At 55.1% G+C, this 27221-nt stretch overlaps 1 protein-coding gene across 2 annotated transcripts in view; it reads left to right on the top strand.

The window, feature by feature from the left end:
* The window catches only part of PDE2A (phosphodiesterase 2A), a 93277-nt gene extending 67677 nt beyond the window's left edge, over positions 1-25600 (top strand). For both annotated transcript variants that reach the window (XM_039252062.1, XM_039252063.1), the window contains exons 5-31: positions 4687-4796; positions 5633-5688; positions 11126-11185; positions 11771-11924; positions 12084-12136; positions 12327-12401; positions 12503-12544; positions 13080-13148; positions 13386-13516; positions 16219-16330; positions 16807-16846; positions 16987-17050; positions 17478-17550; positions 17700-17877; positions 18110-18222; positions 18876-18953; positions 19826-19948; positions 20396-20466; positions 20747-20869; positions 21219-21306; positions 21563-21610; positions 22607-22681; positions 22824-22923; positions 23164-23276; positions 23675-23713; positions 23850-23956; positions 24176-25600. In XM_039252062.1, the coding sequence (XP_039107993.1) occupies positions 4687-4796; positions 5633-5688; positions 11126-11185; positions 11771-11924; positions 12084-12136; positions 12327-12401; positions 12503-12544; positions 13080-13148; positions 13386-13516; positions 16219-16330; positions 16807-16846; positions 16987-17050; positions 17478-17550; positions 17700-17877; positions 18110-18222; positions 18876-18953; positions 19826-19948; positions 20396-20466; positions 20747-20869; positions 21219-21306; positions 21563-21610; positions 22607-22681; positions 22824-22923; positions 23164-23276; positions 23675-23713; positions 23850-23956; positions 24176-24386 (2506 nt within the window). In that variant the 3' untranslated portion in view covers positions 24387-25600. The remainder of the gene's footprint in view (positions 1-4686; positions 4797-5632; positions 5689-11125; positions 11186-11770; positions 11925-12083; positions 12137-12326; positions 12402-12502; positions 12545-13079; positions 13149-13385; positions 13517-16218; positions 16331-16806; positions 16847-16986; positions 17051-17477; positions 17551-17699; positions 17878-18109; positions 18223-18875; positions 18954-19825; positions 19949-20395; positions 20467-20746; positions 20870-21218; positions 21307-21562; positions 21611-22606; positions 22682-22823; positions 22924-23163; positions 23277-23674; positions 23714-23849; positions 23957-24175) is intronic.
* The last annotated feature ends 1621 nt before the right edge of the window (positions 25601-27221 follow it).

Here is a 27221-nt window from a genome sequence, read left to right on the forward strand (position 1 = left end):
CGCGAGATCATGACCTAAGCGAAAGTCGGACGCTTAACCGACTAAGCCACCCAGGCGCCCCTCCAAGCCTATTTTCTTATCCCTAGAGCAGAGATAACAGTAGGACCTGTCTTTTGGTGTAATGAAGTAATGGCTGCCCAGTGCTTAACCCAGTGTCGGACACACAGTCAGAGCTCAGTGGTTGCTGGTTGCCCTCCACCCCCAAGTCTCAATTTCCCCATCCGGGTGACCTTGAGAAAATTACTTCCCTTCTTGCTTCAGTCTTTTTCTATAAAACGGGTGGGGCTTGGTGCAGGGTCCTTCAGGGGTGACCTCTGCAGTTCTGGCCCCAGCAGGACACTGGGGACCTGCCTCAGGCTAAGGCTGAGGCAGTGCCCAGTGGAGGGGGCACCACTCCAGGAAACGCTGGAGGGCTGGCAGGGCTGGCAAACAGCAGCAGGTGTGAATAGAGGCGGGTCATAAAGACAGATAAGAACAGGAGAGAAGGGGTGGAGGAGGGGTTAAGGTGGTATGAGAGAGGCAGGGGAGACAGTCCAAGGGGCAATGGGGAGGTCTCCTACCCCTCTGTGGGCTCGCAGATGCCCAGTGTCATCCTCACAGTGTGTTTTGGGTTCCCTGCCCCCTCAGGCCAGCCCATGCCCTCTTCTCTCTAGCAGAGCCCTTTCCTGCGTGGCTCCCTCTCAGCCAGCCTCACTTCCCTAATCTCCCGCAGCCCAGTGGGAGGCACTCTAGGAGGCCTGCTCCACAGTTCCTGGCACTGAGGAAGATCCAATTTCAGGAAAAGCTGTCTGGCCATGCTGGCTGCCCTCAGGAATGGGTCTTTCCACAAGCAGAGACACAGGCTGGGAGTCAGGAGGCCTGGGATCCAGGAGGGCATCCTGCGATTGTGCCAGGTCTCTGTCCCCTCCTGGGAGACAGTAAGACGGAACACTGCCATGGCTGAGGGCTGGTCGAGCTCTGCATTCCAAGGGCTGGAGGGGAGAGCCTCCCGGAAGTCTTTGTCTCCCTCAATCTCCCCGCCTATTTCAGTCCCCAGCCCTGCCACCTTCTTCTTCTCATTGTGTCTCCTGCCATCTCAAAGCCTCTCGTTACCCAGTGCTGAGTGCGGTGGAGTCTGAGGCCTTTCGGCTGCCATGGGGACACCACCCACACCCGCCCCAGCTGCTTGTCTCCCTCCACTAACATTTGGGGGTACCAGGGCCCAACCTTGACACGTTCCTTCCTCAGAATGGACCTGGTCCTCTTTTACCACAGAATCTGTGTGTTCCTCTGATTTGTCTCAAAGGACACAGGGAAGAGTCTTCCCATCTCCAGTCTTATATTCTGGGAGAGGGAAGGGGAGGGGAGGGTCCAGGCTCTGGCCTGAATCATAATTTGTCTCCAAGAGAGATGAAAGGTCAGAGAGAGATTGAGGCCCTGGGAGGTGGGAGGTGGGGTGGGTGCTCAGTAAAGGGGATAGGGCCTCACCAAAGAAGGGGCTCAGAGGAGGGGAAGGGGACCTGGGCACTCAGCTCTTTCCAGGCCATTGACCGTACCAATAGAGAGCCTTTTTCTCTACTCTTGCCACTAAACAAATAATTGTTAAAGGGACGGAACCATCATAAAGTCCACGCCCGTTCCTCTCTTCACTCTCTGCCCATCTGTCTTTATCGTCACTGGGGCAGACATGACCACCCAGGCACCAGGACTGAGTCATTAGCCTTCAACTTGGACAGCTGGCCCCTGCGTGTGGAGTCCCCTCACCCCCACCATCAGCCTGGCAGGGGGAGGCAGGAGGCTGGAGTCATCAGGAGGGAAGATGAGGCAGGGCAGAGAGTCCTAAATTGAAGAAGGAGCCATTGGGATGGAGCATAGACAAAGTCCCCACCCTCTTCTGGGTGGAGGAGACTCAGCTGGGGCCCACCCCTTCCCCTTGCAGTCTGTGGGTGTCTTTAAAACCTCCAGGAGGACAATAGTTCTGGGAAGGGTGCAGCAGAGGAAAAGGGCTTGCATGGGGTGGGCTGAGGTGAGCATGGCCCAGTGCAGACCTGCCTGGCTGGGCCAGGGAGGGCAGGTTGCAGAGCAAGGTGCCAAGGTCAAGGACTCCTGAGGGTTTAATCTTAGGACTTAAAACTAGGAGGACTGGGAGGCCCCAGTGTTCAGTGAGAGATCGGGGCTCAGTCAAGGTTGATCTGCCCCAGCCCCACCTCTCCTCCACTGACCAGGGACCACTGTGACCAGAGGCCTTTCCTGACAGGAGGTTTCTAGTCTCTCAGATTCTCCCTGTGTAGTGAGAGTTTTACTCAGCAGCTAAACTGATCAGCCTGAAAGCAAACCTGACCTTTACCTTCCCCTATTCAAGTCCCTCCTGGAGCTCCCACTGCCCTTGGGATCATGCCTAGCTCCTCAGGGCTCTCTCTAGCCTCGCTCCAAGCTGTCCAGACACACTAACTTTCTTGCAGTTGGGCCACCCAGCAGACATACGTTCTTTCTCTCCTCTGAGCCTCTACACATGCAGTTCTCTTTGCTTGCACATCCCTTCCTGTCTGTCTTGACTCAACTTAGCATCACCTCCTCCAGGAAGCCTTTTCTGACACTAATTCCACGGGAAACAGTTGTGAGAGATGCATGGGGGTGATTCGCTCATTGGATGGGGGAGGTGAGGAAGAAAGAGGTAGCTAGGACAGTTTGTAGACAAGCCACAAGGGACCCGGTAGATGGTTGTGCCACTTTATGGTGATGGAGAGAATAAGTTCAGATTGGGTTGAGATTGGGTGCCTTTGACAACCTCGGGGACATCCAGGGAAGGCTACTGGGAGGCCTTTGGGTATCTGGGGTTTGGAGCTCATGAGAGTGGGGGCTAGAGAGTCATGGGGCCATGAGCACAGAGGACAGAGTTTTGTGCAGAAAAGAAGAAAGGCTGAGGGAAGATTCCTTCATCAGGTTCCTGGGTTGTGGGGTAGGGGGCAAGGCCAAGGGAGCCCCTGGTTGGGGCATGGCTGGGGGAAGAAGGGTGTCAGGGGTCAGAGAGATGAAGCTGCAACACTTAACTGACCAGCAACGGAGGGACCATCGCCACCTTGTGGTTGTCCAATAAATAGACGCTGCGAGGCCAAGCGGCTGAGTGGGTTCAACAAGAGGGGATTTGGCTGAGGGTCATCAAGACCTGGCCCCTGTCTCCATGAAGACCCAGCCTTTATCAATTTAGTCACCAGCAAACACGGGTGCATTGCTCTAATGCTGCCCTAGGTTTCTATTCCTTCCTGGGGTGACTGGACAGCGCTGGGGCCTAGCACTCCAGGAGCCTAATCCAGAGTGTGAAGGCTAGACTAAGGTGGGAGTGACCACTGGTTCTTGTAGATTCTGAACCAAGAGGCCAGGAGTGAATGGATCCAGTTCAGAATGCTGCATGGCCTTTACCCAGAAGCTCAACCTCTTAGCCCTCAATTTCTCTAGAGGCCGTGACCTTCTAATCAGGAGACTTGTAGGCTGCCTCCTCTCTTTTCCTCATCTGGCCTTTGCTTGGCTCCCCTGCATGTGACCCCACATGCACACACTGGAGTCCCAGCCCCCCAGGCTTCTCTCATCTTCAGGCCAGGCAGTCCCTACAAACACAATTAAGTGGAGGCAGCATGAGGGATGAGGAACCCAGGACAATTAATCATCAGGGAGTGACAGTTGGTAAAAAATCAGGCACTTAATTAAGCAGGAAGAGCTAGAGGTGGAGGGGGGGGGGCTTATGTGTAGTAAGGGCAGAGAGAGACTCATTCTTCCTACACCACCTACCCCCCACTGCTCCTCCATCACACCTGCACCCATTCATACCAATCGCATTGGAAACTCACATCCCCTCAGGTCGTGAGGAAGGTTTCAAACACACCAGTTAGGAGTATGGGCTCTGGTGCCAACTGCCTCGGTTCCAATGCTGACTCTGCCACTTATTAGCCATGGGACCTTGGATTGGCTCCTAATTCCCGGTAACTTAGTGTCTCCACCCGAAAATGGAAATGATGATAATATTTAATTCACAGTATAGCTGGGAATTCTGAGTTAATCTCTATGAGTTGCTTGGACTGTGCATTGCACATAGGGAATGGAGCATAAACTTTAGTTATGACAATTACCTCTGGAGCCCCCCTGTGCTTAGCACCGACAGTTGCTCTAGAATGTTTTTCTTCTTTCTTCTTTTAATTTAGTTCTTTAATTAATTTAATTCTTTTAATTAAAGCATAGTTGACATGCAGTGTAACACTGGTTTCAGGTGTATAGAATGGTTTTCTGGGGATTGAGATGGTTAGGATTCTCCTCTCCGCTGCACTCTTTCTCCCTGGGAAGCTCAGAGAGGTAGACCACTTGCCCAAGGTCAAGTAGTAGCCACAGCAGGATTTAACAGAGGCAGCCCAGCTCTGAGCCCTTGCTTTACTTGCCCTGGGGGACCTGCGCTGGGCCCCAGGGCACTTTTGCATACCCACCAACAAGAGGCACTAGAGCCAGACTATGGCTGCCTGCCCCTCCACATGGGAGGTCAGGGTTCCTATCTCTTTTATTTGTGTCCTCCTCGTGTCCACCCTGTGGCCAGTCAGCTTGCCTAGATTCTTGCAGACATGCAGAGCCCAGCCTGCTGTGTGTCCCCAGGTTAGGGCCTGCACCTTTTTGATCCAGGGACTGAGAGGTGGGACTGAGAGGTGGGATCACATTCTCTTTTAGAGAGGCTGTGACCTCCCGGAAGCGGCTGGGCTGCAATGGACTGGGCCCCTCAGACCTGCCGGGGAAGCCGTTGGCCAGGCTGGTGGCTCCACTGGCTCCTGATACCCAAGGTAAGGGCTGTGAACTGGGCAGGGGCAAGGAGGGACTGTGCCCCACCCCCCTAGACCCTGTCTGTCTTCTATCCCTGTCTTCATCTCTCTGTCTCCTTCTTTCTCTTGCTCTGTGTCTCCAGCAATCCCTTCATCTAATTCTCTCTCTGTTGTGCTACTAACCTCTCTGAGCCTCAATTTCCTCATCTGTAAAATGGGGATGAGAGAACCTACCTTGAGGGGGTGTTTTGAGGAGGAGCAAATGAGATAACGCATGTTAAAGGCCTGGCACATACTAGTGCTTCGTGGCCAGTGGCTGCCGTGGTCATGTGCTTGTGTCTATTGCTAGATGGGCTGTGTTGTTGTCATGCTTTCTCTGTCACTGTCTCTGTTTTTCTTTCTCTTCATCTCCACACCCCTGTCCGCCATGTCTCTCTGCCTCGTGTCTCAGTCTCTCTAGGTCTCTGTCCTCTGTCTCGATGTGGAAAGTGCACAAGACTGGGAGTCAGGAGACCTGACTTGCTGTGTGATCTTGGGCAAGTCACTTCCCCTTTCTGGACCTCAGTTTCCCAATCTGTAAAATAGGGTGCTCAGCCTTACCTGCCTCCTGCTCTCTCAGGGTTGCTGGGGTGGTCACAGGAGAGTTGTAAAATGAGGGGGCTTCCTTCCATGCAAGGGACATTGCTGTGGTTGTTCTGTTGCCGCCTCAGGACCCCTTGTCTCTCCGGGTCTCTGGGTCTTTCTGTGTCTCTGTCCCGGCCTTTTTGTCTGTCTTTGTCTCCCTCCCTGGGGCTTGGCTCCATATCTCTGAGCCTCGTTAGCCTCGCAGGACCACCTCATTGCCCTCTCCCCCTCAGTGCTGGTCATGCCGCTGGTGGACAAGGAGGCTGGGGCTGTGGCAGCTGTCATCTTGGTAAGAACAGTGCGGGGTGGGATGGGGGAGTGGAGACCAGGGGAGGGACAGCGGATGGAGCCTGTCTAGCGTGTGTGTGTGTGTGTGTGTGTGTGTGTGTGTGTGTGTGAACAGCAAGCTGGGCTGGAGTCGAGGAAATGTAGTGTAGGAGGAGTCTGAGCTTCTCCCACACCCCAGCACCCTGCCCTACCTTGAATGGGCAGGACGAAGTCACTGGCCCACTCAGCAACTTTCAGAGACATGTACAAGCCCTTTTTGCACTTCTCAGCTACATGGAGCTGTTGGTGCAACCCTGACCTTACTTCCTCTTTGGCATCCTCCCTGCTGGGTTAGGAGCCAGGAGCTGTGTCCACAGAGGGCCTGAAAGACACTGAGGAATGATGGGTGGACATGGCCCTGACAAGTAGAGATTGTATGGGAAGGTCAGTCAGATTCCGGTGGCCGGAGCTCAGGAGCAAGAGAGGAGGTCCACCGGGAGGGGCTGCCTGGGAAGGCATCCAGCCCCATGGCTGACCAGGGCGGGCTTCTTGGAGGGGGAGATGGAGGGGAAGGGGCTTTTGTGATAAGGGGGGGATGCAAGGCCTGGGCAGGGGTGTAGGGTTGGGGGGTTCAGTCAGGCAGGGAACCCAGGCCAGGACTCCCCTGCCCTCTGCTGCCCCCTGGCGGAGCTCACCAGGTTTCTGCTCCACCAGCAGGGGTCGGCTGAGCTGGTGGGGCTGGTTCAGCCAGTCGTTCCTCTCTCCCATGGGCATTCAAAGTCATTGTCCTGTCCTAGAAACCCACGGTTAGCGCCCCCAAATCGCCACTGTTGGGGGCCACTTCCACCGAGGCAACCATCACCGCAATAAGGCACAGACGAGGGGGCATGGACAGATAAAGAGTGGGTCCTCGTGAGCCCGTGGGACTCCTCCAGAGCTCATTAAAATGGAATTAAAGGTTTCTGAGGCTCCTGACCTTTCCCGAGCTGCTGGAGGCGGGGCAGTGGTGGGAGTGGGGGGCGGCCGCGGTGGGGGGCAGGAGGAGAGGAAGGAAGGAGTGCTTGGCTTGGTCTCCTCGGAGCCCCATCTGCCTGACTGAGGGAGCCGCCGGCCCCTCGGTTTCTCCGGCAAGCTGCTCCCCCACCCCCAGCTTCTGTTCCCGCAGGGGACGGATCTGCTGTTGGCACAGAGTTCTCAGCGCCGCTTCCCTCCCTCTTTTGGTCCCAATCTGTGCCAGAGCTGGTGGCTTGGAAGAGGACCAGGGCTGGGGCCAATGTGCAGAGGTGGGCAGTGGGAGGTGGTGGTGGTAAATCGGTTCCCCACCTCTGCTGAGGGAAAAGAGTCAGGGAGTGCCAGTTTCCTGAGAAGGATTGGCTATGGAGGGGCGGTGAGGGCTGGGTCAGAAGGGCAGCAACTCCATGGGGCGCCTGGGTGGCTTAGTCGGTTAAGCTTCCAACTTTCGCTTAGGTCATGATCTCGGGGTTCGTGGGTTCGCGTCGGGCTCTGTGCTGACTGCCAGCTCAGAGCCTGGAGCCTGTTTCAGAGTCTGTGACTCCCTCTCTCTCTGACCCTCCCCTGCTCACGCGCGCTCTCTCTCTCTCTCCTAGAAATAAATAAAAAACATTAAAAAAAAAAAAAAAAAAAAAGAAGGGCAGCAACTCCAGCAAGCGGGAGACATTTGGAGTTTGTTCATCTTGGCCCAGGTTGGGCTGGGAGTCTAGGCTTCTGCCTTCTCTGAGAGGGGGAGTGGGGAGAAAGGCCTGTGTGTACATGTGTTGTGTCCTGGGGAGGTGGAGGGGCCACATTACTTAAATTTAACTCACCCTAGCAAAACCCTGGCTAGGTATTCCGGCAGGGTGCAGCAAGAGGAGACAGAAAGAGGAGTGAGACTCATTTCTGCCTTCTAGAAGCTCAGTCTGGGGGAAGGCAGGCACAGCCTCACACTACAACTGGCCAAATGAAATAAATGCTGCTAGCAGGTGCTGTGGTGGCAGAGGCTGGAGCAACAAGGGGTGCCTTGTGGTGGAGGCAGCATTTGAGTGGGGCTTTGGAGCATAGGGGAGGAGGTTGACAGGCAGAGAAGACTGGAAAGGATATTCTAGGCAGAGGGAACAGCATGGGCCAAGGCAGGGTGGGGAGAAAGGTGGCTGGAAGAAGAGCTTGATCCTGGTGAGGCTGAGGTGTGGAGTGCGTGCTGTTGAGCAAGATGCTACCTGGGGCTTTGGCTATTAGGTGGAGTTCCTGACAACTCTCTGTCCACCTCCTCAAATACCCTGAGCAGTGAAGAGCTTTTTTTTTTTTTTTTTTTTTTAAGAGCTCTTGAAAGGTATTTAGATTATTCATAGTCCGCCTCTACTCCAAGCCTGTGCCTTCCGACTCAGGTAGAAATGAGCTTCCCCAGGGCCCCCTTCTCCCACATGCATACACATCTGATGTGGATCTCACATCCTTCGAGAGGCAGCCCAGGCAGCCCCAGCCCTCCTAGCTGCTACCAGATCCTAGGGGCAGAGGATACAAAGGGTAAAAGGAGTGCCACAGGGCAGATATTTTGGGAGGGCTGACTCACCAGCTACTTCCTCAACAAGCCCCATTCCCTTCTCTGAGTCTTTGTTTGCTCTTGGTATCCATTTATCCATCCTCCAGCTGTCCTTCCATCCACCCACCCATCCGTCAATGGACGACAGATTTCTTAAGCACCGCCAGGCATTGTGTGCTAGGTGCTGTGAACAGCAGTGACTGACCCCTGCTTTCATAGACCACACAGTCTGGAGGGGTTGGGAGACAGACATCAAACAAGTGAGTGAAAAAAGGATAGAATTGCAAATGATGGCAAATGCTAGCAAGGAAACAGAGAGCCCTACAATATTGGAGCCTGATGGAGACATGGTCAGTGGAGAGCTCTCTGAGGAATATGCCAGCCAGGTGCAGGGCTGCCTGGCTGAGTGCTGGGCCTCTGCACCTTGCAGTTCAAGGTGCCTTGATTGTAGATTCTTTGCGTGGAAAGAGGCTTTAGTTCTGTTCTTCAGTTCTGGGATAATAAGTCCCGGGAGTGGGTGATGCTTGGTCTCTGGCATTTGATGCATGGTTTTTGCCCCTTTTTCTCTCCAGCTGTGCCAGTCACCCCAGCTCCTTATGCGAGGATGAGGTGTTCGTGCAATTAGGCCTGTTGAACTTGGTGAGGGTGAGGGGTGTATGGGCTGCGCTGGGCTCTCAACCCTCTCTACAGCCCCCATGCCCGCTGCCGAGTTTTCCACTGGGCCCCAGACACACTCCTTAACTACCAAGAGTATGTTGCAAGTTTGTGTTCCTATTGGGTGAGCAAAAAGCCATGTGTGAACATTAGTGACTATGCGTTTGCATGAGGGGGCCAGAAGTGGGTGCATGGCTCTTGGGTATGTGAACCCAAGTATCCTGTGTTCAGGTATGAATGTGCACATATGGATGGTGTATATGCTGTGAGGGTGGGTGTGTGGGTGTCTTTGAATCTGCGACTGTATTCTGTGTGTGCGTGTGTGTGCACACATGCCTGAGTATCTCCATGGCAAAGTGAGTGTATGGGTGGTGCTGAGGATTTTCATGAGACTGTTTGTGTGTGCGCTTATGCAAATGCTGGGTGGGGATGGGCTGAGGCAGCCCAGGAGTGTGTGTTGGGGCAGGGTGGGGTCCAGTGGCTGGGGGTGGACTCTGTGATTTCTTCCTTTACTCCAGCCCTTCTGAAGCTCTCCTTCAGTCTCCCAGCTCTGTATTGGCACCAGGCTGTATTGCCAACCCAGGAACTAGTTGTCCCCACCACACTAGAGGGGTCCCAGTCTTCCCTTTCCCTGAGAGATGGGTCAAGGCAGAAGGAACAAAAAGGATAACACAGTAAAATACCAACATGTTTATGTAAGCATACACAAATGAACCATGCGCTCAGTCTCTTTCAGCTCCCCGTTCTATGGGAGTCATTGATGGTGCTTCATCCAGAGCTTAGCCTTCAATACCATCTTTGGTCCACAGATGCTAAAGTCTGCCCCATTGGTCCCCTGTACAATTACGCTGAAGTCCAATTCCTTAGCCTTGCACTCAAGACTCTTCCCCCTGCAGCTCCATGGACCGCACCCCTACCCTGGTCCTCATATCCCCAGGCGACCTACTAGCCAGGACAGCCCCTGCCTGCAGTGTCATCTCTCTTCAGGCCTCACATTTCCTCCCCATACTTCAGTGCCAGTTCTAGAAGCCTCCCTGATGCCCTCCCCCTCCAAGCTCCCACAAGCCTTCAGTTCTCACCCACACAGTCTGCCCTCTCCTACTTCCTCAGGTTTGAGGTTCTGCACCCACCAATTGCATCCCCCACTCCATCCCACCCCAGCCAGACTGTGAGCTTTCTGAGAACCTGCTGGGCTCCTCCTCTCCATCTGCTCCAGGCAGGGGACCTAGAGCAGAGGCGGGCAGGGGCTGCTGAGTGGGGAGCGAGGATGAAGGAAGGACCCCATGCAGGCACCGTGGGGAGCCCTGCAGGTGGCAAGCAGCCCTGAGTAGGCGCAGGAAGCTGGTGACGAAGGTGGGGAGCCTAGCTGGCAGGGCCTGCAGTGGGGCCCCAGACTACCACCTCGCTCTCTCTCTCTCTTCTCTTCATTTTTCTTACCAAATGCCCAAGCAGGGGTGGGGGAAGGGCCTTCAAGAGATAAGAAGGTGGGCTGAGAATATTCCTGGTGACGGACACAGGGAAGTTGGAGATGGACAGGACAACAGGATGGTGGAGGTTGGGGATGGGAGGGGTGAGGGTGGATCCAGACAGGGGAAGGTTATGTGCAGAAGAGGGAAAGGAGTGGGTGGTGCTGTCCCAACTCTGCCACTTTCTGCTGTGTAACCTTGGGAAAGCAATTCCACCTTTCTGTGCCTTGCTTTATATGCAGGGTAGAAGCTTGCCTTGTGGGCTAGTGACAGAATCACATGTAAGACAAGCACTTTATCACTCCTTTCATTCATGCACCCATCTTCCTCTCACATTCTTTAGGCACAGCAGGTGCATCATAAATGTTGAATCTCTTCCCTTACTCCAGACTCTGGGGCAGCTCAAACCCCAACTCAGAATAGGTGGAGCTGGAAGCTGACTAATAGCATTGATTCCATAACAGGCTGTTAAGGTTTCCATGGGCTGGGAGATGGAAAAGGGCCCAAAGTCACCCCCCTTCCTCACTAAACACCTGGACTGTATTGTTGATGGGACAGTGACTGAAAAGACAGAAATCAGAAAAATTCTATTTCTTTGGCTTAGCCCCAGAAGGCTTCCTGGAGGAAGGAATTTTCTTGGAGCTGTCTGCTTTGTCAGAAGGATGGGCTTATCATTGAGGCCTGGAGACTGGAGTGTGTATGTGTTGGTGGGGACAAGTGTGTGCTGGGCATGAGGAGGGCACTCTGGCAGGGACAGGAGGCTAGGGGAGGTCACAGCTGGCCCCCCTCTCATATTCCTCCAGGTGCACTGTGGCCAGCTGAGTGACAGTGAAGAGTGGAGCCTGCAAGCCGTGGAGAAGCATGTGAGTGGGGGTAGGGCTGGGGTAGGATGGGGGCTGATGAACACCCTCATCATAACTGGTGGGAAGATGATCTGGCCAGGGAGCTGGACAGGCCTGGGTTCCAGTCCAGCATCTTTGGGCTGTATGACCTTGAGCAACTCACTTAACCTCTCTGAGCCTCAGTTTCACATCTGAAAATGAGGATAAGGATCACAGTGGCCTGCTTATGGTACTGGTGAGATAAGGCACCACAAATGCCTTGTCAATACTTAGGAAGGACCCTTCCTAATATTGAGGCTCTTTCCTGGGATCTTACTCCCATGAGTGCTAAAGACACTGAGAAATCTGATCCTCCCCTGTATTGTAAGAGCCTGGTGGCGGGCGGGGGACACAACCCTGTATTTAGCTGTTCAGGACCAAAGGATGTTCCTGGGACAGTGGGAGCCCAAAGGTGGGTGGAGCGCTGAGGGCCAAGTTGTTTGGGACCGGGATTGGGGCGGTGGCTCTGCAGGAGGGGAGAATGGTTTGAGCAAAGGCGAAGGTCCCCAGGCAATGTGTGTGGTAAAAGTGTGACGAGTGTGTCGCTGACCGGTCCGCTCGCCCCAGGCTCTGGTGGCCCTGCGAAGGGTGCAGGCTCTGCAGCCCCGTGGGCCTGGCGCGGCCTTGGAAGCAGTCCAGAACACCCCGGCGGGGGCGGCGGGAGACCAGAAGGGCGGTGTTGCGCACACCGACCAGGACCGAAAGATCCTGCAGCTGTGCGGTAAGGACCCAGCCTGGCGGGTCTAATCAGGAAGAGAGGGGCCAATGGGAGGGGGAGCCAGGTGGCAATGGGAAGGGAGGTCTATGGGCTAGGCGGGCAGGTGGAGCACCCTGGGGGCGTATGTGAGCCTTCTCTCACACCCGCGGGTCGCCACTGCAGGGGAACTCTACGACCTGGACGCCTCTTCCCTGCAGCTCAAAGTCCTCCAATACGTGAGTGCCCGTGCCTCTCCCCCTGTGATCCTTCAGGGACCTAGGTCCCAGTGGCCCCTCCTTCTAGGTTCAGATTCCGACGCCCTGCCCCTATTCTCTCCTCCTACCTGAGGAACCTCAGAGGCGAGAGCTGGGGAGCGGGGGGTGGCCCTAGATCCTCCGTTAGCCCCTCTCGGTCCCTGCATTTCAGCTGCAGCAGGAGACCCATGCGTCCCGCTGCTGCCTCCTGCTGGTGTCTGAGGACAATCTCCAGCTTTCCTGTAAGGTGAGGGCCCAGGGGCACTGTGGGGCTGGGCAGGGGACTCAGGTCTCTGAGGGGAACAGCCTTGCCCACCCTTTAACTGGTCCCGCCACTCTGCCACATAGGTCATTGGAGATAAAGTGCTGGAGGAAGAAACCAGCTTTCCGGTGAGTCCTGTGTCGGTCCTCAGTGTTGGAGCCTGTGGGAGCAGTTAAGGCCAGCTAGGCACTCCAGGGATCTGCCCAGAAAGACTGGGGTCTACTAGAATCTCTTGGAATCTGATAGAATTATCTGGATCTTGGGATCTAGTTAGAAATGTTATGAGAGATCACAGTCTTTAGTGAACAGGCTCCATTAGGAGAGCTCTCTTATAATCTATAGAAAGGCATACTTGGGACCAATTCACTTCTGTTGGAATATTTCTGGATTTGGCTCTTAGAATTTTTGAGATCAATGGGAATCCTTGGGGTTTGCTCCTCTCTATCCTAATTAGGGAAGACCCTAAAGTCTTTCAAAAGGGATTCTGGTCAAGAGCAGATCTTCCCCCCACCCTCACCCCCACCCTCCAGTGTTGACTCTACCCACCATTTGGACTTACTAAAGAAGTTGTTGAAACTTCCAGACTTGGGACAGAGGTTGAGTCTGAGGTCACGTGACCTTAGAGAGAACTAGGCCCTGACTCAGCCTCTCTTCACTCTCCAGTTGACGACAGGACGCCTGGGCCAGGTGGTGGAAGATAAGAAGTCTATCCAGCTGAAAGATCTCACCTCTGTAAGCCATGGCCTGGCTGGACCAGGGAGGGAGGCAAAGGGACAGGGTCTCTGGGACAAGGCAGCCTGGGAATGGGGGAGACAAGACCCAGGGACCTTTTCCCAACCCGCACCCATGTCCTAGTGTTTCCCATCTTACAAAGGTCCCTTAGAACTGCCTGTTGCAGGGGTGATGGAGGGCAGAGGAGGGAAGCATAGTCCCTCCTTCCCTGCCCTGGCATGCCTCCGCCCTTTGCAGGAGGATGTGCAACAGCTGCAAGGCATGCTGGGCTGTGAGCTGCAGGCGATGCTCTGTGTTCCTGTCATCAGCCGGGCCACTGACCAGGTGGTGGCCTTGGCCTGCGCCTTCAACAAGCTTGGAGGAGACTTGTGAGTCTTGGTGGGGTGAAGTGGATCAGGAGCTGAAAGGCTGGGCAGGGCTCTCTACTAGGGTAACAGGGAAGGGTGCCAGGCAGGGGATACTGTCCCAGCAGTGGTGAGTCAAATGGTTTGTTGGTATAAGAGACTATGGGATTGTGAAGGTGCTAGACCCTTGCAGCTGCTGGCTGAGGCACAGGTCATTGTTGACTCTCCATCCCCCATTTTGGCTTATTTAAAATCATGCTGAGGTCCAAATGAGTTCCCCTCCTCTCTGCCCACCTCCCCCAGTCTGGGTTATCCACTGCTAGAGTACTGGCCTTTCCCCCACTTGCCATCACCCCGTTTTGGCTTTTCTGTTGGGAACTGCCTGATGGAGGAGTGGTAAGCTCTGGGAAGGGTGAGCTCCTTGGGTTGCACAGAGCGCCCCTGACAGTGTAGACAGGGGCTAAAGGGAACAGGCTGGGGGGCTGGGCTAAGCTAACGGGTTTTAGAGACACTGATAGGGCTGCTATAAGAATCTTTTAAAACAGAGGGGCTGGGAAGAATCAGGTAAAGAGGCTTAGGAAGTATTTCTCAAGAACTGAGGTCAGATTGAGGTCTAAAGGTAGTATCATAAATAGATTTGGTGTTCTGCGCCAACTCATTACTTGTTAGTAGCTGCCTGAAACAGTGGGTTGAGAATGGATAGTAGTTTAGTGAGAAACAGTGGTGAGATTGATTAGCCATGTCTGTCCCTGATGCAGGTTCAGTATGTGAACAAGTAGCAGTTTGTGCCTGAGTCATACAGGTAGGGAGGAGCAGGCAGGTGAGGGGTGAGTCCCGATTCTGGGATGCAAAGAGATACTGACAAAAAGCTTGGCCCATGGGGCTCAAGCAAGCAGACTGGGTTTAAGGGCCTGGAGGTCCTGCAGAAAGTGGAGACTGGGGATGTTTGGGACTATAGAGATGTCAGCAGCACAGGGACAGTATCTGCAAATGTGGAGCAGAGATCTGAGAGTCATAGGCCTGTGTAGCAGGATCTGACAGCACAGAGCTCTGTAGGCAGTTGGATAGGCTTTGGGAAATGAAGACAGAGATGAAGCAGAACTCGCTGAGGCATGGAAGATGTGGGACCTGTGTCATCTGTGGCTGTCCTAGCGGTGGGAGTATTTACACCATTCAATAAACACAAGTTGGGCACTTACTGTGTCCAGCCCTGCCATTGGTCAGGTGGCCGTGGAAAGGCCTTTGGGGAGGGGAGTAGAGAGGGAAGGGGTTCAGTAGGGGCTGCTGGCTGTGGGACTACGTTCTGAGATGACCCTAGACCTGGAAAAGAGGTGTTATCAGAAGAGAAATGAGATGGGCCCTTGGTGACAACTTTGTGGCCATCTCTGGGTCCCCTGTATTTCAGGGGGTAAGTGCTGAATGATTGTATGAGCCAAGGAGGGGTTTAGCTCAGAGCAGTGACTGCAGACAAACTGCCTGGAGCCCAGAGAACAGGGACTCAGAGTCCCTTGAGCTGGGCGTGTGATGGGGCTAGTGGCCAGGGCAGAGGTAGAGGATAGTTATAACATTCAGCAAACACCTCCCATATCACTCCCTGGTACCAGGCTCTGCACTGGTGATACTGTCAAAGTCCCTGCCTTCAAGATTTGGAGTTTATTTTCAGGGTCCAGAGGGAGGAGGGTGGGAAAGGTATTCTAGGCAGAGAGAACAGTGTGGGGAAAAGCGTGAAGGTGTGAAAGAGCCTGAGGTTTTCTCAGAATTTGAGGATCTTAGTATGGCTTAGTATAAGATACACCCATGGATGAGGGGAGAGAGGTGAGTGGGACCAGACTGAGGGGCCTCAAATGTCACAATAGGGAAGGTGGAGAGACAGACACAGACTGGTGGGGATGGGGATGTTGACCCAAATAATTGGGCAGCAAGCATGAGTCGGGGATAATCCTGGCAGAGGAGCACTGAGACCAGCCAGAAAATGGGGAGAAGCCGAGGCAGGGAAATCTGGGGGCAGAGAAAAGGTCAAGGTCTTTTAGGCATGCTCCCTGCTCCCCTCACTCCAAAGACCCCCACATGGAGAGGCTAACCCATGTCCCCAGAGCAGGTCCTGCCCCAACCTGGTCCATCCAGCCCCACAAAGCTCCCTGGTGACAAGTCATTCAGTGGCCAGATTGAATGACCTCAGCAGGATTCGGGGCTATCTTTTTAGAAGAGAGCTAGCTCTATGAGTACGATGGGCACTACCCTCCTCACAAACACCTCAGGATTTATGGAGGCACCAGATCAGGGCCTGCAGAGTCAGGATGAGTGGGACAGTGACAGGAGCTGGACAAGACAGGGTAGTACCTGAGGCCAGAGGCGCCCCTGGGGAAGGGGAGAAGAATATCCAACTCTGGCCTGGGCAAGTCTCTAGTCTGAGAGAGGAGACCCAGCCTCAGTCAGAGTAAATCTAAAGTCACAGGAAGGAGACATGGCTCTGGCTTCAATGAACAATAGTCTGAGGAGGAAAACACATTCTGATCTGAGGAGGATTAGAGCCTTCCCCTCAGGGAGCCCCCAGTCTGAAGGGAAGCCAGCCCAAGCCGCCTCTGCAGGAAACAGCCCCCCAGAGGGGAGTGATAGTTAGCTGATGCATCTCTGGTTGGGCTTCCTGGAGAAATGGAAGTAAGGAGAAATGGGGAGAGAAGTCCATTGTCCTCTGCCTCTCCAGTGACCTCTGCCCTCTGCCTCAGGTTCACGGACCAGGATGAGCATGTGATCCAGCACTGCTTCCACTACACTAGCACGGTGCTCACCAGCACTCTGGCCTTCCAGAAAGAGCAAAAGCTCAAGTGTGAGTGCCAGGTGAGTGACCTACTAGGAGCCTGTCTTGGCGATGAAGTCACCCAGCTCTTAGCCCCAGAGCGTCATCCATAAGGGAAAAGCCCATATCTTTCTGGACCCATAGCAGGAAGGTTGCCTAGTGCCCTGGAGGCCTCTTGAAGAAGGAGTTCAAGAGGGTCCTCAGGACAGCGCCACTGGCTGCAGGCACAGTATACGATTGTCCTCTAGTGTTCAACTTGGGTACTACAGCAACATCTGGGCTACTAGAGCCAGAGGTGAATCAGAGACTCCCTATTACTGTGCACATTCACTAGGGCTATACCTCTGCCCCTTCACTTGGTAGCCAAATGATATAATTAGACTATTCCAGTCCACAGCCTGTCCAGAGAGCCCTAAAGGGGGAATGAGAAGACCTTGGGGCTGTTGGAAGCAGGGGGATGGAGGAGGTAACACCTCTGCAATGTGAACCCCTATGATTTTCATTTCCTCCATTCCAGGCCCTTCTCCAAGTGGCGAAGAACCTCTTCACTCACCTGGGTGAGTGAACTGTCCTCCTTCATGCCTGGCTGTGGGGTGGAAGTGGGGACTGGCATATTGGGGAAGAGAGGTTGGGAGGGCTTTGCCTCGGCATTCTAGCCTGGTCTCACCGCTGCCCTCCATGCTTCTCCCTCCCACAGACGATGTCTCTGTCCTGCTCCAAGAGATCATCACAGAGGCCAGAAACCTCAGCAATGCTGAGATGTAAGTCAATCTACCTCAGGGTAAGGTGAGAGAGGACCCAGGACTGGGGCCCTTCCTTCCCTTTCCTTCTTCCCCTTTTTTTCCCCTCCACTGCCTTTTTTCAGGACCCTATCATGTTTTGTGTGATCCTTTATTTCATGCCTGTGACCCTCATTAATAACGTCCAATGACAGCAGGAGCAGGGCTCACTTTGTCGGCCATGGGTCCCCAGCTCCTAACACAGTGCCTGGCACATAGTAGGCACTACAAGAAAAAAAAATCATTGGGATTAACTAATGTCTGGAGTCAGCCAGCCCTCAGGAGGGTTTCTCATAACGGATAACACCTTCCAGGCTTCAGAAATCTAGACTTTGCCTGAAGTCATGAGGAGTGGGGGTGGTCGGAGAGGGCTGGCAGGGACCTGTGGACCGTGGCTGCCTCCCCACAGCTGTTCCGTGTTCCTGCTGGATCAGAATGAGCTGGTGGCCAAGGTGTTCGACGGGGGCGTGGTGGATGATGAGGTGAGGCAGGGCGCGGGGAGCGAGTGTGTGGCCGTAGTCCTGGGGGCTGGGAGTCTGCAAGGCGCCCAAGGAGGAGGAAGATGGACAGCCCATGGTCCGTTCTGTGGCTAGCCACTGACTTCCTCTCTACTCCATCACCGCCCTGGCAGAGCTACGAGATCCGCATCCCCGCTGACCAGGGCATTGCGGGCCACGTGGCAACCACCGGCCAGATCCTGAACATCCCGGACGCGTACGCGCATCCGCTTTTCTACCGCGGCGTGGATGACAGCACCGGCTTCCGCACGCGCAACATCCTCTGCTTCCCCATCAAGAACGAGAACCAGGGTGCGAGCTCCGGGCAGCTCCGGGAAGTGGGGCGGGCTTGGGTGGGGGCGGGGCCTGAGCAGGATGGGGCGGAGCCGAGCGGAGGGTCGGCGACCCTTCCCCACCACCTTAACGTCCGGGAGCAGAATGGACGGGATTATCCCGGCTGGGACGTCCCCTGAGGACACTCTAGGAGGGCGGACGCCGCCGGACACATCCAGCAGCCGGTCCTAGCCCCTCTCCGGCCCCCCAGAGGTCATCGGTGTGGCCGAGCTGGTGAACAAGATTAATGGACCATGGTTCAGCAAGTTCGACGAGGACTTGGCGACAGCCTTCTCCATCTACTGTGGCATCAGCATAGCCCATGTGAGTGGGGACGGGGCAGGGCCGCTGCAGAACCCTCTGTTCTCCTTCACATTGGCTCTGTCCAGACGGGCCGTGAGTCTGAGCTCTGTTGCTGGGTTGCTGTGCAGCCTTCAGTACCTGCTGGTCACCTCTAGCCTCAAATTCCCATCTGAAAATTGGTGATACTATTTCCTATCTTGCCAAGTTAGCCTTCTGGAATCAGGGGAAACCCCACTTGTCATTAATGCCCACCTCTTTATGAAGCAACCTCAATCCGAGCCCCCGGTCAGCTTCTTTTTGGGAAATGTTGGGTCTCATTGTCCCGAGTTGGCAGCTCTGAGCCAGGAATGCAACCACTAGGTTCCTGAGGCTAACCCATTCCTTGCTTTTCTGTCTCTGCTATGGGACTCAGGCCCCATGACTGAAGACTGGGGCAGGTTCAGGAGGCAGTGCAAAGGACCTGGGGAGGAGGAGCAAGAGGCGGGGAGGTCTGGGTGAAAGCCAAAGGAAGGGGGGTCCCTATTCTGGGCTGGAGTCTGAAGGCTTGGACTAGGGCCAGCACGGGACAGGAAGCGGGGGGGGGGGGGTCTCTATGATCCTTTTGTCCCAGTCCTGTGCATTCTGAGATTTCATAGCCACCTAGCTTAAGCCCCATCTTTCCCCCTCTCTCCTAGTCCCTCCTATACAAGAAAGTGAATGAGGCCCAGTATCGCAGCCACCTAGCCAACGAGATGATGATGTACCACATGAAGGTGAGGCCTGCACGGAGCTTCTATCCTCCTTCTCAGGATCCCAGGGTCCCCTGCAGCCCACGTGTTTCTTCCCTGCCTCCCAGTTCCTTGGGGGCCCAGGACCAGCCTGGGTTTCCTGATCACCCTTTCCTGAAGATAAGAAGATAGATTCAGAGCAATGCCTGGCCCTCCTGCTCTCCTGCTCCCCTCTGGGGCAGCCTCTTCCAAGCAGTTTCTGGTTCAGCCCTAAGGCTGGCAGCAGGACCCACCCTGGGGAAGAGTTTGGTTTGGCCAGGTGTTCCCCATGTCTGGGAATAGCTCCCATTTTGAGAACTACTGAAGGCTAGGGAGCTCACTCAGGGCCCTTCCCACAGCTCGCCTGCATTCAGTGGTCACACAGTTCTCTGTAGTCTGCTGATATTCTGTCTCGTTCCCAGACCCTGTTTCAGAAAAGCTGTCCTGGCCTTTAGTTCCGAGAGTGTGGTGGTCATTTTCCTCTTACCTGTGTCCAAACTAAAAGGTCCCAGACTTTGTAGATAGGGTCGAAGCTGTGGTAGGAAGGATTAAGGTTAGACTCTGGAACGTTACCCTCAAAAGAAAGAATCCTCAAGTTAGTGTCTGCGAAAGGCTGGCATTGTTTGGTGGTGTCATGAAGGGATGTTTCTCTGTCTTTGCTGAGGACAGGCTGTTAGAGATGAGGGTTGTCACAGGCGAGGAGGCACAGTAGGTGGGCTGTACCCCAGGGATCTATTGCCAGTGACACTTCATGGATTGGATGGCCTGCCGTGGGTGCATTCTGGGCGAGGGCCCCCCTCCCACTGTGGGCTTTTGAGGGTGAGGACCCTGGATGGGGGTGGAGGCCATCTTCTGATACTCTGGTTGCTCCCCTCTAGGTCTCTGATGATGAATACACTAAACTTCTCCATGACGGGATCCAGCCCGTGGCTGCCATTGACTCCAACTTTGCCAGTTTCACCTACACCCCTCGCTCTCTGCCTGAGGATGACACTTCCATGGTGAGCTGGCCCTCCCCTCTGTGACTGCACAGGTGGAGGGTGTGCAGCCAGAGATTTAAGTTAGATATGGATAGGAATTTCCTGGCAAGACAGGCTGGAGAGCTCCCCTCCGAGATGGAATTGTTGGCATGTGGTCGACCAGCGTGGGCCCCAGGGCCAGCCCAGGGCTCAGTGGCTGGACTGGATGATCGGCAAAGTCATGTGGCCTCAGGCTTGGCACCTCCCTAGCTTTCTAAGGTTTTGTGTGAGCCTGGTTCCAGGAGTTCTTGGGTCCCGTTTCTCAAAGTTCATGGCTCCGAGAATGCTTGTCTCTACCATTTTATGGTTCTCTAGTTCAGATCTAAAGTTCTAAGGTTCCAAAATATTGGAAGCTTCAAGAAAGGGCAAGGCAGGGGACCCATCATGAAATGGACAGTCACTCTGAACCCTCCCTTCTGCTCTCTCCAGGCCATCCTGAGCATGCTGCAGGACATGAATTTCATCAATAACTACAAAATTGACTGCCCAACTCTGGCCCGGTGTGTGCCCCAGCCCTCCCTTCCACGTGCAGGCAGCCCTGGTCTTTGCCTCCCTCTGTCCTCTACTCTCACATCCATTGCCCCAGCATTCTGGGAAGGGGTCTCTGTGGACGACTAGGAGTGGCCCAGTCTGTGGGAGTGGAGAGGATCCGTGAGTGAGAGGCAATTCACAGACTCTGGGACCATGAGTGAAGGGAAGGAATGGGGTAAGGCAGAGCCTGAAGGGCTTCCTGGAAGAGGAGAGCCTGAGGCCCCTCTGCTGCCCTCTCCCCTCCCCCAGGTTCTGTTTGATGGTGAAAAAGGGCTACCGGGATCCCCCCTACCACAACTGGATGCACGCCTTTTCTGTCTCCCACTTCTGCTACCTGCTCTACAAGAATCTGGAGCTTACCAACTACCTCGAGTGAGTGTCTGCACTGACCCCTAAGTGTGGCAGCTGTTAGCGTCCGCTACTTTAGGACAGGAGAGGCACCTAAGTATGGCAAGCACTTTACATGCACCACCTCCCACGATCTTCTTAACAGTTCCGGGAGGAAGGCTGCATAGCCCTATTCTCCAGGTGGGACTTGCCCACAGTCACAGACTCATGGAGCAGTGAGCCTGTCAAACTCCAAATCAGGGCTGCTTTCCAGGAAGGAGACCCAGGTGTCCCAAACTCCTGTCTGGTGGTTCCTGGACATCTCACGCAGCCGTTCTTCCTCTGGATGTGTGGGAAAGGCCTGACCTCCCTCTCCCCTCTGCCTCTCAACCAGGGACATCGAGATCTTTGCCTTGTTTATTTCCTGCATGTGTCATGACCTGGACCACAGAGGCACAAACAATTCCTTCCAGGTGGCCTCGGTGAGATTCTGCCCTCCTCACAGTGGGCACCCTCCTCAGGGCCTCTGCGAGTCTCACCCCTCCGGCCTGAGGAGAGGTGGGAGCCAGTGGGACCAGGAGCCAGTTTAGAGATGGGAGGAGGCTCTCCAAGGCTTTGCATGGGCTCTGAGTTGGGAGGGTGGGGAGGGGCAGGGAGGACAGGGCAATGCCTCGCCTAATATGGCTGGCACTTGCATCTGGTTGTGAGGTGTGATGGAGATTTCCCGGGCTTTTCCAGAAATCTGTATTGGCTGCACTCTACAGCTCCGAGGGCTCTGTCATGGAGGTACCACCATTCTGCCCAATATCCCTGTGCCCGTTATCCTCTTAAGACCGATGACTTACGTAGTTCCACCGTGACCCAACTCCTCCCATCCCCAAGGTGTGCTCTCTCTGTGAGAGCTGTAGCCACCCCCAGGGCATGTTGGGCTCATTTTGCTGGCTGGGCTTGGAGGGGTGCAGGGGTAGATGGGGATGTGGGTCAGCCTGCAGGTCCTGCCCGAGCCCAGGTTTGACCAGGGAGAACTTATATTTAGCATGTTTCCACCCCCACTCCACCAGTCCTGGGATGGCTCCACCCCCATCACACCCAGTGCTGCCTTAGGTTGTTTGGGTTGCGTCTGCCCACCCCCAGATGGGAGCTCCTTGGGGCAGGGACAAAATCTGAGACCTCTCTGAATTCCGTGCACTTGGCATAGGGTCTGGCACAGAATAGGAACCAAACCTGGAGCAAGGTCACCTTGCCCTTCGCTGACCCCCCACAACACCCCTCTGGAGACTCTCCTGCTTGCATGCTCCAGTAGATGAGGGGCTCACTCCCTCCCACAAGGCCTTGTGGCAGCCTTGCTTCTGCCCTCTGTGCTCTGGGCTCAGCCTGCTCCTTCTCTGAATGACAGCCCTTCAGCATCTGGAGACAGGGGCCTTGCCCTCACCTCATCACTGCCTTTCTTTGTCAGCAAACAAATGTTTGCTGCATGAATAAGTGTCTAAGACTCCAGGGGATCACTTCAGAATCCTTCCAGTTTGAGAATTCCTCAGAGCTCACCTTGTCATGTCCCTCCATGTGACAGCTGAGGGATCTGAAGCTCAGAGCCTGCGAGGACTTGCCTAGCGTCACACAGAGGGCCGAAACAGAACCCAGAAAGGAAACTAGGACCCTAACTCCCCGTTTCTGCCTGCTCTGCTCACCTTGGGGGCTGGGGCTGCACCGGGCCTGCACAGGGGTCAGTGGTGAGCAGAGCCCCCGGCCCCAGCTGGGCCCTCATCGTTCCTCTCCTCACAGAGGCACCACTTCGCTCAGGCCATTGCCATCCTCAACACCCATGGCTGCAACATCTTCGACCACTTCTCCCGGAAGGTGATGGGGCTGGGGTTGGGGGTGAGGGACTGGGAGCTCAGAGCTAGCCTGAGGCAGGAGAAGAAGCCGAGTGAGTGGATGGGTGGGGGTGACTGGCAGGAGGCCCTGATGCCTCCCCACTCCCCTGCCCACCCTGGCCCAGGACTATCAGCGTATGCTGGACCTGATGCGGGACATCATCTTGGCCACTGACCTGGCCCACCACCTCCGCATCTTCAAGGACCTCCAGAAGATGGCCGAAGGTACCTGCCTTGGGTTGGGGAAGGACCACCAAGCAGGGGAGGTGCCTGGAGGGCACCCCCTGGGGTTCAGACCCACTCCCTCTGGCATCAACCCACCAGATCCAGGTAGATACAGCACCAGCCCTTTGGCTCCCATCCAGGGTGCTGAATTTCATGGACCACATAGGCGGGCCCTGGGGACCTTGCCTCAGAGAGAGTGTGTGGGGGCTCCTTTCCTTGACTGCACCCTCTCTCTAACAGTGGGTTATGACCGAACGAACAAGCAACACCATAGCCTCCTCCTCTGCCTCCTTATGACCTCCTGTGACCTCTCTGACCAGACCAAGGGCTGGAAGACTACAAGGAAGATCGCAGTAAGTGCTGCCCCTCCCTGGGAGGGTGCAGGCTGCACAACCCTGCCAAGTTCTGTGTGTCTCCTGCATCCTGCTCTCCGTCTCTGTGCTGAGCTCAGCCTGGCTACATTTTGGGGAGACAGAAACCTAGACCACCTCAGGGTAATAGATGGGGAGACTCAGAAAGGGGCATGCATTCACCAGGTCACAGAGCAAGTCAGTGGCTGGCAGGAGGTGGGTGAGAACCCAGCCACTCCTCCTGATCTGGGCCATCCCTCTGCCAAACTGGGGATGGTGAGGACAGACCCAGAAGTGGGGCTGGGGGATGCCTCAGTTTGCCACCTTGGGAATGGCCTGTAGAGGAGCTCAGATGGATGGATCCCACACATGAGGTGTAACAAGAGTGTTGGCCTTTTCAGGAGCTGATCTACAAAGAGTTCTTCTCCCAGGGAGACTTGGTAAGTAGGGAGTGACTGCTGGTGTCAGGATGTGGGGAGAGGGCTCCCAGCCCAGGGCTGGGAGGGCTGGGTTAGCTTCATCCTTGTGTCTGATGGAGGGAGGAGGGGGCTAGGTCTGACGACTCGCTGCCCGCAGGAGAAGGCCATGGGCAACAGACCGATGGAGATGATGGACCGGGAGAAGGCCTACATCCCTGAGCTGCAGATCAGCTTTATGGAGCATATCGCAATGCCCATCTACAAGTGAGAGAGTGCTGGGGGCCTGCTGGGTGGAGGGGGTGCTGTGGCAGCCACAGCAGATCAGTTGCTGTCTCCTGCGGGCCCATAAATGGCCCTATGCTTCATGTTCTCCTTGAGCATCCAGTCCTATGCCTCACACTCTCATGGAAGTTCTAACTGTGGTAGAGTCCTAATCCTTCTTGCTACTCACGGTCTGATTTGTAACCCTGTGCATGCCCCTAGGCTGCTGCAGGACCTGTTCCCCAAGGCGGCAGAGTTGTATGAACGTGTGGCCTCTAACCGTGAGCACTGGACCAAGGTGTCCCACAAATTCACCATCCGCGGCCTCCCGAGCAACAACTCACTGGACTTCCTGGATGAGGAGTATGAGGTGCCTGATCTGGATGGCACTGGGGCCCCTGTCAATGGCTGTTGCAGCCTTGATGCTGAGTGAGCCCCCCTCCCCAGGACCCTGCCCTGCCCAGGCCTCCTCTGACAGCCCCCCACTGGCCTGGCCAAGTGCCCTGGGACCAAAGCCATGGGTCCTAGGTTCTAGACCAGGACAGACCGTGTGACCCTGGGCAAGTACCAGCCTTTCCAGGCCTCAGCTTTCTTGTCTGTAAAATGGAAGCAAGACTTCCAGCCTCACTGAGATTTTGTCATTTGTCCTCCGGGAGCACAGAGGTGACTGATGAGCAGTGAGCCCTGCTCTGCGCCTCTGAGCACGTCTTGGCAGATCTTCCCCAGCCTCCCTTCTCTGAGGCAGCCTAGATGGCTGCCCCATCAGATCTATGCCCTCTTCCCTCTCCAGGGTCCTCATGCAGGGAGAAGGTGGGACATGTGAATGGGCAGAGAATGGGTCTTAGAAACAGTTATTAGCTCTGCTGGACAACTAGAAGTAGCTACAGGGCCACCAAAGGTGCCCCTTGGGGTTGCCACTCTATTTATGGTGGGCATGGAGACCTGGGAGCTGCAGGGGCCCCACAAGAAAGCTGCCAGAGGGGCACCTCAGTGCTCTGCACAGAGGGGGCTCAGGGAGAAAGCAGGATAGGAATGGTGGGCAGGAAGGATCCCAGGGCTGGAAGACAGGCTCCAGTTGAGTCAACAATTCTTCCTCCTGGCCGTGTGACCCTGGGTAAGTGACTTCCCCTATCTAGGTAAGACAGGAGAGTGGGACCATCTGTTTTCTAGCACCCCTTTTAGATCAGAGTCCCCATGGCTCTGTGGAGTCCCAGGAGAAGCTGTGGAATGTCCCTGCCACCCTAGGGCAAAGAGCCAGCCCTGAGTACTTCAGTGGCCCCCTGAGTGTCCCCCCCCCCAACTTAGCCCAAGCCCCTTCTCTATTCCTGCAGCCAGAGAGGGCTGCCTCAGCCCTGACAGGGCTGACTGGTAGGGCTCCTATCTTCTTCAAGGCCATATCTACCCATGCCCTGGGGCTTGGGAAACCCCCATAGGGCCGAGCCTCTTGGGTCAGCCCGGCTGCTGGCATCTCCCTTCTCTGTTTTGTTCTGTATGTGTTGTGGGGTGGGGGGAGGGGGGCCACCTGCCTTACCTATTCTGAGTTGCCTTTAGAGAGATGCGTTTTTCTAGGATTCTGTGCAACTGTTGTATATGGTCCTGTGGGCTGACCGCTTTGTACATGAGAATAAATCTATTTCTTTCTACCAATCCTCCTCCTCAGGGCTATTTCGGGATATTGTGCTTGGGGATGGGGGAAACAGAACTGGGGTACGCAAATGCCCTTTAGAACTCCCACCCCTTGTGCCTAGCCCCTCTCATAGGAGAGTCACAGACCTCCTGTGCCAGACTGTAGGGGCTTAGAGGTAGGTGGCAGATGAGGAGGTCCGGGCACAGAGCAGTGAGCGGACATGTTGGCTGGCTGATTGTAGTAGTCTGTGATTGTGGACTGGAAAGAAAAGAATTGAGGGGCTGAAGCAATCAAGGAGGCTGCCTGGAGAAGGCGGCCTAGAGCTCCTCTTAAACCCTCTGTCTGCTGGCCTGCTGGTCACGAGTGCCAATACAGCTAGGGCCTGGGTCTCTGAACCCCCTCCTGTCTTCCCTATTTTGTGTCCCCATGAATCCCTGAATCTGACTCTACACCAGATGCAGCCCTGGGTTGTGTCTATGGAGGTAGTTCCCTCCTCTTCTGGCTGTAAGAGTGTTTGCCTCTGCACAGACAGAGAGGGGCAGGCCCCAGACCGGACCATAAGGAGGGTCTGACTGGCAAAAATCTCTAGACCCCATGCCCTCTGGCACCTACATCCCCCTCCCCATTTCCTCTCCCTGCTCATCTCTTCCAGATCGGTAACGGTTGGTATGTTAAGGGCTGAACACTTACTAGGAGAAGGAGGAAAGAAGGACTGGGAGACGATGATTAGGGCAACCGTGTGACACCTGTGATGCCCCAGGTGCCAGCCTTTGGGACCACAGAGCCTGTTTCTCCTGCACCATAGCTTGTCACTATTTGGTATTGCTCTTCTGGGCTATGATCTCCAGGCAGCTAGCCTTCCCTTAGGAACTTGGGGTCCAGTCCCCTCCCCTGCCAGCCTCTGATCTGGGCTCCCCCAGTCTGTCTCTGTCTTCTCATGGTGCAGGACCCAGGCTGACCAGTGGGCCCTCAGTTCCTGAGAGGGTCCAAGGCTGACAGGGGATGGAATGGGGACGGCTATCGTAATGGTGTGTAGCTAACACCAGCATCGGTGTGGGTTGACATGGATGCTCCTCTGCCTGTGAACTGCCCCACCCAACTGCGAATGTGTGTACATGTCCCTCTTCTACCAGCCCTTGAACAAAGGAGAAGAACAACCCTTGTGCACACCTCAGGGACCTCACTCCCCTTCCCTGCATCTGTTGTCTGTCCCCATCACAACTCGCCCTTGAGGACATTTAATCCCACTTGAGGCCCATGTATGACACATCCTTCCTCGCCACCCAGCTGAATGATCGGCTCACAAGTATTTTCTCATGCATACAAGACCCCATGCCAAGGCCCAGAGCTAATTGTCCTTGTCCCTGGTCTGGAGGGTCTACCAGCCTGGTCAGGGAGATATGGTCACAGGACATGACACCCCCCACAGGATGCTTGGCCATGGAGCTCCAGGCAGAATTATAACCCTGAGAAGAAATGCAGTGAGATCTGGAAGATGAACAGGTATTGTTTTCCTGTGGGCAAAAGGGGCCAGGCACTCCTAGTAGAAGGAACTGCACAGACAAAGGCACAGAAAGGGGGAGTGGCCAGCACCCAGGGAATGAAGAGACAGAAGGAAGATAGAGCCAGACCAAGGAGAGC

Source organism: Hyaena hyaena, unplaced genomic scaffold (genome assembly GCF_003009895.1).
Source record: "Hyaena hyaena isolate Hyena2069 unplaced genomic scaffold, ASM300989v1 scaffold_406, whole genome shotgun sequence".
Taxonomy (NCBI): Eukaryota; Metazoa; Chordata; class Mammalia; order Carnivora; family Hyaenidae; genus Hyaena; species Hyaena hyaena.